The sequence below is a fragment of the Thunnus thynnus genome, chromosome 14 (assembly GCF_963924715.1).
Source record: "Thunnus thynnus chromosome 14, fThuThy2.1, whole genome shotgun sequence".
In the NCBI taxonomy this organism is placed as follows: domain Eukaryota; kingdom Metazoa; phylum Chordata; class Actinopteri; order Scombriformes; family Scombridae; genus Thunnus; species Thunnus thynnus.
Genome location: NC_089530.1, coordinates 19,312,133 through 19,321,595, shown reverse-complemented (window position 1 = coordinate 19,321,595; position 9,463 = coordinate 19,312,133). Strand labels below are relative to the sequence as shown.

The 9,463-nt window shown below is 42.3% G+C and overlaps 1 protein-coding gene across 3 annotated transcripts; it reads right to left on the bottom strand.

Annotated features, from left to right (window-relative positions):
• Positions 1-355: 355 nt before the first annotated feature.
• On the bottom strand, positions 356-8,349 carry LOC137197193 (monocarboxylate transporter 9-like). 3 transcript variants are annotated; one of them, XM_067610426.1, is made up of 6 exons: positions 8,128-8,349; positions 6,636-6,890; positions 4,703-4,846; positions 3,584-3,679; positions 2,266-3,141; positions 356-2,020 (listed from the first exon to the last, which is right to left on the bottom strand). In XM_067610426.1, exons 2-6 carry the CDS (start codon positions 6,832-6,834, stop codon positions 1,836-1,838), a joined length of 1,500 nt encoding a protein of 499 aa, XP_067466527.1. In that variant the 5' UTR covers positions 6,835-6,890; positions 8,128-8,349; the 3' UTR covers positions 356-1,835. The 3 variants fall into 3 exon arrangements, with proteins under 3 accessions (XP_067466527.1, XP_067466529.1, XP_067466528.1); XM_067610428.1 differs by lacking the exon at positions 8,128-8,349 and adding an exon at positions 7,644-8,078; XM_067610427.1 differs by lacking the exon at positions 8,128-8,349 and adding an exon at positions 6,985-7,602.
• Between the last annotated feature and the right edge of the window lie 1,114 nt (positions 8,350-9,463).

Sequence of the window (9,463 nt, the reverse complement as noted above, 5' to 3'; positions counted from 1 at the left end):
GCATGCGTAACCATGGTGACCTGCGTTACGGTTGCCAGGAAAAGGCACAAGAGGGAGAGGTAGACGGCTCTAAAAGGGGATGCTAAAGCTCGAAAGAGTTTGTCTCATCTGTATAGTATGAAAAGTGCTGGTATTCAGATTCCCTCGGGGACTAGTTTGGTCATTTTCCCGTTTGAGGAGTTTAACTGCAAAAACAGGATATTGCCAGTTGTTGTCATGGGTAGGGCTTTTGCCAACTGCGTGCCCGGTTACTACTAGGTTGAACAAATATAGCCAAAACGCTGTATTTACCTTTTACTTGGAATTTAAAATGTGGTTCATGTATGACAAATACATTAGAAATCTAAACACTCAATATCATTAATCCAAAAATCCTTTATTGGCACTTTTAAAATAAAACAATAGAACAGAAATACAGACTTAAATATTATAATACTGACATTAAAAAAAATAAGAAAAAGGTGACAGCCAAACACACTGTCTTTTCTAGGTCAGTACAATTGTACTTCATCTGCACCCTGTAATTGCTTCTACAAACAAAAAGCAAACACTAATGTTCCAGATTTACTCTTACTCTTGAAACTGGAACTGTCAAAGACATTTGTAGTGGTCTATTTAACAACATTCAAGTGATTCTAAAAGTCTATTGCAATGTATTCATTACAATGATCACAATTATCAACTTCCAACCTAAACAATAACATTTTTACAGCCCTGTGGCCAGTTTTGTGCATATAAAAGTCACTAGCACATAGGACTTTACAAACTAGTGCTAATACAAAAGTTTATCAAACAATTCACACACACACAAACCTGCACACGTACATGCATGTGCAAACACACACACACACACACACACACACACAACATACACATTAAACATACTCACACAACATGATGGGAAAGGACCAGCCTGGTCAAAATTAATGCCAGCAAAGGTCATGATAATCATGCCACAAAGAGAATCAACATGCTCTTAAAGTTGGAAATACACTAGGATCTCGTCAGTGTTTTTACATGTTTTTGAATCAGCATAACTTATTCAAGAAGGTCTCTGTCTGATCCAGAAACTGGAGGTATGTGAAACCATTTCAGAAAAGTATCAATTGAGTCAATGCACTTGAAAACAAAAATTATCTAAAAAGCAAGGCAGTTGTATTGTTCCAACAGGCATTATGTGTTGACAGGCATTAACTATCATTGATGCTTTGGTAAGATACATAGTGGTGTAATTAAGATATACATTAAAACTAAAATACAAAATAAAAACGTGTTGCTAAATTTACTGTTATTAAAAAAAACTCCCTCCTTCATTCCAATCCCTGTGGTCTCTGTTCCAGGAAAGATTTCTGGAGCAGAGATTTCGTTTTCTTTGTGCATTTGCAGAGTGGTTTCAAATGTTGGTATAGTGTTAAATTATCACCCAACAGTTCTACAGATTTTTTTTTTCTTCCCAGTGTTTAGAATAGCACCATGTCTTCTGTCAGAGTTACAACAAAGGTAAAACCAGTGTTTACATAAACACAAGAGTTCGGGAGTTAAACAATATATTGTTTAGTTGACCTCGTAAAATGAGGCTATAATATAAAATCAACACAGGCATCAGGGTCAAACATTTAGAAAGATCTGCAGTAAATGATACGGACCTGAGAAATGCAGGCAAAGTACAGAGGACAGGCCTTCAAAACCTATGGCAAGTATTTTGGTATATTAAAACCTGGCAGCAGATATAAGGGGAAAGACTTGTATAGTCAGAGGTGGTTCAGGTATCAATGGACAGTTGCTGGGCAGTAGGAGGGGTAGGGGATTTGAATCTCTATGAAATGTACTCATATTTAGGCTACAGAGGCAACTTTGTCACAGTTGCTGGTGTAATGGACATCTGGTCTGTCGTTCTCAGAGCGCTTCCTGTTCCAGCAGGGAAGGGTGAGCAGAAAGAGGATGAACGATCCCAGCACCACACAGCTCCCACTGAAGTAGAATGCCAAGTCATATGACTGCGTCCAGTCAAAGAACCACCCTGGAAAGTGATGAGAAAAACAGACATAGTAAGCACAGTGAGTAAAGATTCCTGGAGGATGCAGTGGTTTGTTAAGTAATGACTAATAATTGCTGCTTATTGAAGTTGACATGACCTTTGCTTTGGTCTGTTTGCCTGCCTGCCTGCCTGATTTAACATTTTGATTTTGAAACTTTTGAATCTTTATAACCAATAATTACCAGTGTAGCAATGCTTACAAATTCATATAAGTCGAGCCCACCTACCTACAACAGGAGGTCCAAGCATGATCCCAAATCCCCCGAAGAACATGAGGATGCCATGGGCTTGTGTCAGTCTCTCCAAGCCAACAATCTTAGTGGTGATGTAGGAGGTGATAGACCAGTTTCCAGAGAAGAAACCCAGGATGGCAGTCAGGATCTGCAGTCCCACATAAGTCTTAGTAATAGGGATAAGGAGCAGCGCCATACCTGCTGCGAACATGGTGAAGGCATACAGATAGATGCCGTTGATCCACCTAATGTCCACCAGCATACCCAGCACTAGTTTGCCTACGCAAGTGGCGATGGCCCCTATCGATACCAGAGGAATGACACTAACTTCTTCAATGAGTCCTTCGCTCTGCGCCACGTCCTCAATGAAGAGCACAGGAGGGAACGCTCCCAAGCTGAACAGGAAGACACCAATACAGAAGGCCACCATGGCTTGGTCTTGCAGGATCTCATACATGGAGTGCATGTACTTGGAGTAAGCGTGCTTCTTCTTCTTGATAATTTTCATGATGGCCAACCCAGCCAGGCCTTTCTTCTTCTCTGTTTGAGTGGCCAAGTCCTTGGAATCAATGGTGATGAGCATCTCCTTCACCATCAGAGTTTTTTCTGGAGTGGTTGAGGCAGGGGAGCCAGTTGTGACCTTCAGGTCATCCAACGGGGGCTTTTCGAAAAGCTGCTCCTCTGTGTTGCGCTCCAGGGCGGCCTTCTGTTTGAGGTAGTACCCTGGCATGTTGAGGGGCCTCATGAAGCCAGCGCAGGCCATGAGATTTAGTGCTAGAGCTCCGATGATTAGCAGGCAGCCGTCCAGGCCGTAGAGCACAATCAGCTCATTCTGAGCTGTGGCATAGATGAATGCACCAACACTTGTGCCTGAGTGAGCAGAGGAAGACAGATTTTAGTGTGTGTGTCAGAAAGTGACAGATCAATCAATATAAGCCACTTTGTCTAGATTTTTTTCTTTATTATAGCACCTCTCAAATTATTCTGATGGCATGCGTTTTTATTCATAGAAAAATTAGTCAATCCTGGTGATAACTGGTACAGTCTATGTGTTCCTTTAGCTCATTCATTTCCAGGTTCTTAGGTCTGACTTTGGGGTGTCAAAGTCAGAAATTTTCCAATTATCACCAAAGTTTTGATTTTCAGCCAAACCAGACCTGGTCACTGGTCACCAGTCCTCGTCCCCACCCAATAAGCCACTCTGCCTGCACTACTCTACAGATGATTACCTCGGCATCTCAAGGCTCCCAGCATGCATGAAAGAAGTGAGCATGGAGAACTGGTGTGCACCCAGAGCTCAGGGCGGTAGTACCTGTGGTGACAATGCCGAGGGCAAGGCCGCGTCTCTTGTCAAAATACTGACAGGTGATTGTCAACGTGGCTGCGTAGACAAGACCGCAACCCAGGCCTATGTTAAGAGAGAGGACAAGGACAGACACAAGAAGAATTTCCATTAGTGAAAGGGTAAAAAGATCTTCACTTCTAAAAATACACAAGAATGGGAATTCCAATGTTTTGCACATATCAGGAAAATGTGTTATGTAAAGGCCATTTATATTTCTTCCACATTCTGGAAAAATGTATATATTAGGCTACTTCTTTGCAGTTGTTGGTTATACAATACTGCAGAACGAAATTGTCCTCAGTATATTTCAGACAGTTATTACAAAGAAATCTGTGCACAGTGCATTAGCAAAACATGAAGGAACCTTATGCTGAACAGTAAACAAGCCACACGTGCATGTGGAGCCAGACCATGATCTAAGGGCATCTCTAAAAATAAACGACTGTCTTCAAATATGCATGGCCTCCCCTCTCAGGCGCTTCCTCTGCGGAAGGCAGTGCTGACTGTAGAGGGATTCACCAGCATCAAGTGTGGCTGAGCTGTCACTTAATGTGCGATAACAGGTGGTGGTGGGCCCATGCAGGCACACTGGAGAGGGTGCAGAGGCAATAAAGGGTCACTTGGGGATCAGGTTAAGCCATTATGTTATTATTCTGTCAACATCCCCCATGAATACAAACAGCAATGTCAAACAAATGTTGCTCTGACCTGTATCTTCTCTTGTTGTGATTTTACATACTTTCAGTGGTATTCATTAACTGGTGATTGAAGATATAGTGAGCCTCTGATGTTGCATAACAGTTGGACTTGACATGTGTTCCTGCTTGTTTCAAATGATTATACAATGTGTTACGAGATTCTCATATGTTAGGAGGATAAGAAGCTTAGTTAACTCCCATGACCAAAGCCACATCAAATACAGACTTTTTTTCCCACACTGACAAAACCTAAGCCTCTACCTGACTGTCTGTTTGAGGCAAAGGCCACATGGGTTCTCAACGCTGACTACAGCATTAACTTGTCTCTGCTGGACTATAAAACACGGGGGAGGATGCACCACAAAGTTATCAACAAGTGTTTCCTTACCAACAACAATCCCATAGGAAAAGATGAGGAACTGGACATTGGGAGCAAAGGCACTGAGCATCAAGCCGCCGGCCACCATTACACCACTGAAAATGGTGACAGGACGAGCCCCAAAGTTGTCCACGCAGGCGCTGCAGACAGGACCTGAGGGAGAAAAGGGAGAAAGACAGAGAAAAGAGACAGAAAGTGTCAGGTGGTGGAAGAGATACAGGAAGGAAAAATGAGTGCTACAGGATCAAAAACATTCCAGTAACAGTGGATGATAGTGATGATATTATGCTATTTCTGGATATCAAGCACAGTTTCCAAGAAAATAAAATCCTGGCTAACAAAGCACTGCTGTGTCTGACCGGGAAGCTGACACATCACATTAGGTTCAAACTGGTAACCTGTCAGAGGTGTTGTCACATTGCTCAGGAGGACCCTGAGAGGTCCAGTGTGAACATTTTACATAATGTAAACATTTCAGACAAAATTTCTTTTAAAATTGAAGGTTGGAAAAATCATTTTATTCTTCATTGTCCAACAGTATCACATTTATAGTGATACTATAAAGTCTCATATCTATAAATGAGACTATAAATTAAATATTCAAACCCAAGACTTTATTTTTTTTCCCATGCTTGCTGAAGACTCACATATCCTGAGGCTGCTTGACTCACACACCATGCGACATTTACTGTTTACCTCCCCTCTGACCAGGGGGAAGACCCTGCTGTTGTGCCGCAAAAACTGCAGTGCTGCAGCTGTCTGACAGCTGGGACACGTGTCCAGCACTTGGCCAGGCTTGAGGCCAGATCTGTCCAGTCATGATTTTCACCTCAGCCCTTTTGAGAGAGAGACATCAACAAGCAAGGCTAGTTGGCAGGCGGGCTCTGCCTTAGACGGAAATGTCAACTAAGACCTCTATCTATCACTGATCCTGTTTGCTGAGTACAGTCATGGAGCATGTTTTTATAATATCTTCAAAGCATTACTGAAAGGTGACTGTGTGTGTGTGTGTGTGTTTTTTTTGCATTCTTTCTCATCTTACATTCAAACTTATTTTCCCTTTCACCATGTTGCCCAACTTTCAGACTCTTCTCCTTTTCTATTTTCGCTTATGTTTGGTTTTATGTGAGTTCACATACACAACCTTGCCGCAACCAACTTGCTCAACAAATACAGTATTTGTTAAGTCTCCATGTTTCACTTCCTATTTGTCTCTGAATCTTTCTTTTCTTTCTTCTGTGGTTACATTAAGGGCTGAGTGATTCTCCTACATTCATAGCATGGATGACTTGCATTTGCTTTGCTCTCCTCGAAAAATCAATAACAGCAACTGTTCTTGGGGAGCCACAAAGTGCACATCTGTGAGACGGCATTACGTGTTCTCTCCATCCTGCTGAAACATTATAGTAACGAGAACTCTTTAACACCTGTAGCTATTGTAAACATCTTCCTTGGTGATAGTTTGATTGCCCCTTTCACATAGACGTCAGTGCTCAGACTTTGAACAGACTATTGTGTCTGCTTTATCAGTGGCATCATGTGGTATGATGGTTGAGAGGGAAATGCTAGAAAGCCAAGAGTAAAGGTGAGCATTTAGTGCTCTGCTTTTTGCACTAAGCAGATATAGTATCTCCCCCTAAATCACAAATGTCAGCAGATAAACTGCCCATACTAATATGTAGTACCAAAACATAAATTTCCAGCTCAGCATTGATTTACCAGATGCTACAAACAATATAAAGTGTTCATACTCAAATATTACACACATTTTTATCCATTTCCATCTATTTCTATAAAAAACCTCTCAAACATGATTGTAAAACTTCACTGCAGTATCAGGACCCTCCCAGACCCATCCCATTGATCTATTCAACGTCAACCCAATGTGGACCCACGGCAAGGATTATGACATTATTACAGTGTGTGTGTGTGGGTTACTTACTGGCTATGAGCCCCACTCCAGCCACAAGAGAGCCCACCCAAGCCGTCATGCCTTTGCCCTCCTGGAAGGCATGCAGCCACTCGGGGTAGAGGACGCCCACAGATTGGGGTGAACCGTAGGCCAGGAGCTGGGCCAGGAAGGAGGCCACAACAATCGCCCATCCCCAGCCTCCGTCCAGCACTTCAGTAGATGAAGCCATGGTGCTGATGTTACTGCTGCCCTCTGTGATTTGCTACAGCTTTGACAGAGGAGTTCCTGGAAAGAACATAAAAAAACATTACAGACATATATTTGATAGCAAAATAATTCAAAAGATGAGCCTATGGCAATAATTTTAAACGGGACCTACAGTCCTACAAAGCCTTGATGTAGCGAAGGCTGCTGCAGCACTCGGACTGGCCTAACAGGCAGGTCACCTGTGTGATGTCCCGTACACAGACTGACTGCACCTAACTCATAGCCTGCTGCCCCTTTTGTTCGTTTCTCTATAACCACACCTTGGAGGAGGAGAAAGTAAAGAAAACTGCACTGCTCTGTGCCCCATCCCCCTGCACCTTTAACCTACCTCCTCCACCATTCAGCTCTGGTCCTTACTAGACACTTGGGAGAGGCTTGTCTCCTGTGCTGACCCAAGTTTTTCAGACCTCTTTCCATGAATAATTTGCAGCCAAGTGCAACTAAACTTCACTGCAGCAGCATTAACCACTACTGGTCACACTTTGTTTACAACAAGGCTTCTAAGTGGGGGAAAAGTTGGTGGACAGCTGCTCAGATTTCAGAAAATCTTTGCTTGCTTTCAGATCAGGATAAATACATTTTGACAGTAAACAGGATATTTTTACCCAAACATAAGACAATAATATCCTGAAGAAAATCAGCATATACCATATACGTTCTTTACATTTACCACCTACAAAATCCGTATTTTCTTACTATGTTGTCATCTTAACCGATGTCAACATAAGCACACTGTGCTTGTTATTTTAACGAAAGACATGCAGCACTCACCTCAGCATCTATAAAAACAGCAGCAGGCGCCTGCAGAGCTGCGCGCTCTATGGGAACTTTCCATGTAGGATGGCTTCCCTATTAAAATCGCTGCTAACAGAATCAGTACAAATGACGAGAAAGCGTCACATAATTACGTTGGGCTATATATAAGCTGGAATCTATGATGTCCGCGCATAAAGAAAGCACTCTGCATCAACAATGCGCACTGTGCATCCGTTTCTTACAGCTTTGTAGCCGGCGACAAAACCGGTTCAAAGCTGTTCTTGCTGGTCCAGCAGCAGCTTGAACGCAGATACTGGAGGAAGAGCGCTGCTTCCTCTTGCGCGCCTGGAGCGCACAGAGTACACACAGCTCCTCAGAGATGTGACGGCTGGGGTTGGTGGGTCATAGTGTAGCTACACTTTTTGATTTTTTCACATCTTAAACTGTAAGTCACTGCAAACTCACACATGCACATGCACATAGGCACAAAACTGTTTACCTGGTATGTAACGGGCCGTGAAACAGAAATCAGGTTCTTTAAAAAAAAAAAAAAAAAGAAAGAAAAAGAAAGAAAGAAAGAAAGAAAGAAAGAGAGAACGAAAGAAAGAAAAAGAACCTCAAAAAGTATTTAAAAAAAATAATATTACACTTGAATTTAAAAAGCCCCTTTGCTGAGTTAACTCGAGGTCTACTTGCAGTCAAGCTGGAGTGAGTTGGGGGTTCGTGTACTAACGATGGGGGCTGGGTGTATGGGTTACTTCTCTCCAGGAACATTGTTAATATTGCCATCAGTCCAGTCTGAACCGGTTGATGGATGGTAATAACAACAACACCACACTACACCAGCAGGGCGCACTGCTTGGACTCCTCTGCCTGGTGAGCGCTGAATAAAGGAATATATGCATAAAACTCTTGAAACAAATCTCAGTCTGCCTTGTGATCACTATAAAATAATGTTAGATTAAAGATAAACGAGTATGAGAACGATACACAAGTTGGCAACAAAACGAGACAGTCTGTGCAGCTACTCTGAGTTAAAAATAGCCTGAGGGGAATCATACAGGAAGATAAATAGACCCTGCTGAATGTACTTACTGTTTTAGCAGCACCGTCAGGTCCTGTATAAATATTATAGGAATAAAATAAATCTCAGTAAAAGATTGCAGTGACCTATGAAGCAAATAGATGTAGCCAAGGATACATTAATGTATTATGGACCTATAACCTGAATTTAGGCTATATATTGTCTACTTTCTAATCTCATTTCTATTTTTCTCTTTCTTCTCTTCTTTTACTTTGAATTGGACATTTTCTTGCTTTTGTACTGTGAGAGCAGAGACAAGAATTGCTCCTTGTCACATTGCAGCATCATAAAAATTATATCACCCTCTGACTGCACCCATTCTCATAACCTCAGGTCAGAACCACCGAGTAACAAAGTTAGCAGAGTAAAGCAGAGGAGAGCAGAGGAGTGGAGAAAAGAGATGGGAAGGGAGAGCTCAAAGAAAAGTGGAGAAGGCAGATGAAAGGAGGAGAGTGGAGGAAGAATGGGGGAGGGATGAAGAGACCACACCACAGGTCAAACTGGTTTTCACACTGAATGCACCTAAAATTCTTCAGGAACTTTGATGCTTTTTCCCATAGCTGAGGTCCGTTGCCAGGAAGGGTCTTACAGGAAAGATTTAGGCTCTGTAATCCCCTTCTGCCTGAAAAATTAGGTGAACAAGGGAAGCACAGTTAATTGTACTCTACAATGGCATTACATTGACATGTTGTGCTAGACCAGTTTCAACCAGATATAGTGCATGTAGGGGACAGTGCAGGAAATGTGAGGG

Excerpts from the sequence above, each read along its gene's own strand:
- LOC137197193 (XM_067610426.1), bottom strand. The coding sequence starts at position 6,834 with ATGGCTTCATCTACTGAAGTGCTGGACGGAGGCTGGGGATGGGCGATT. Across the intron at positions 3,680-4,702 it reads TTCCTATGGGATTGTTGTTG|GCCTGGGTTGCGGTCTTGTC; the intron begins GTAAGGAAACAC and ends CTCTTAACATAG. Across the intron at positions 2,021-2,265 it reads GCTTGGACCTCCTGTTGTAG|GGTGGTTCTTTGACTGGACG; the intron begins GTAGGTGGGCTC and ends ATCACTTTCCAG.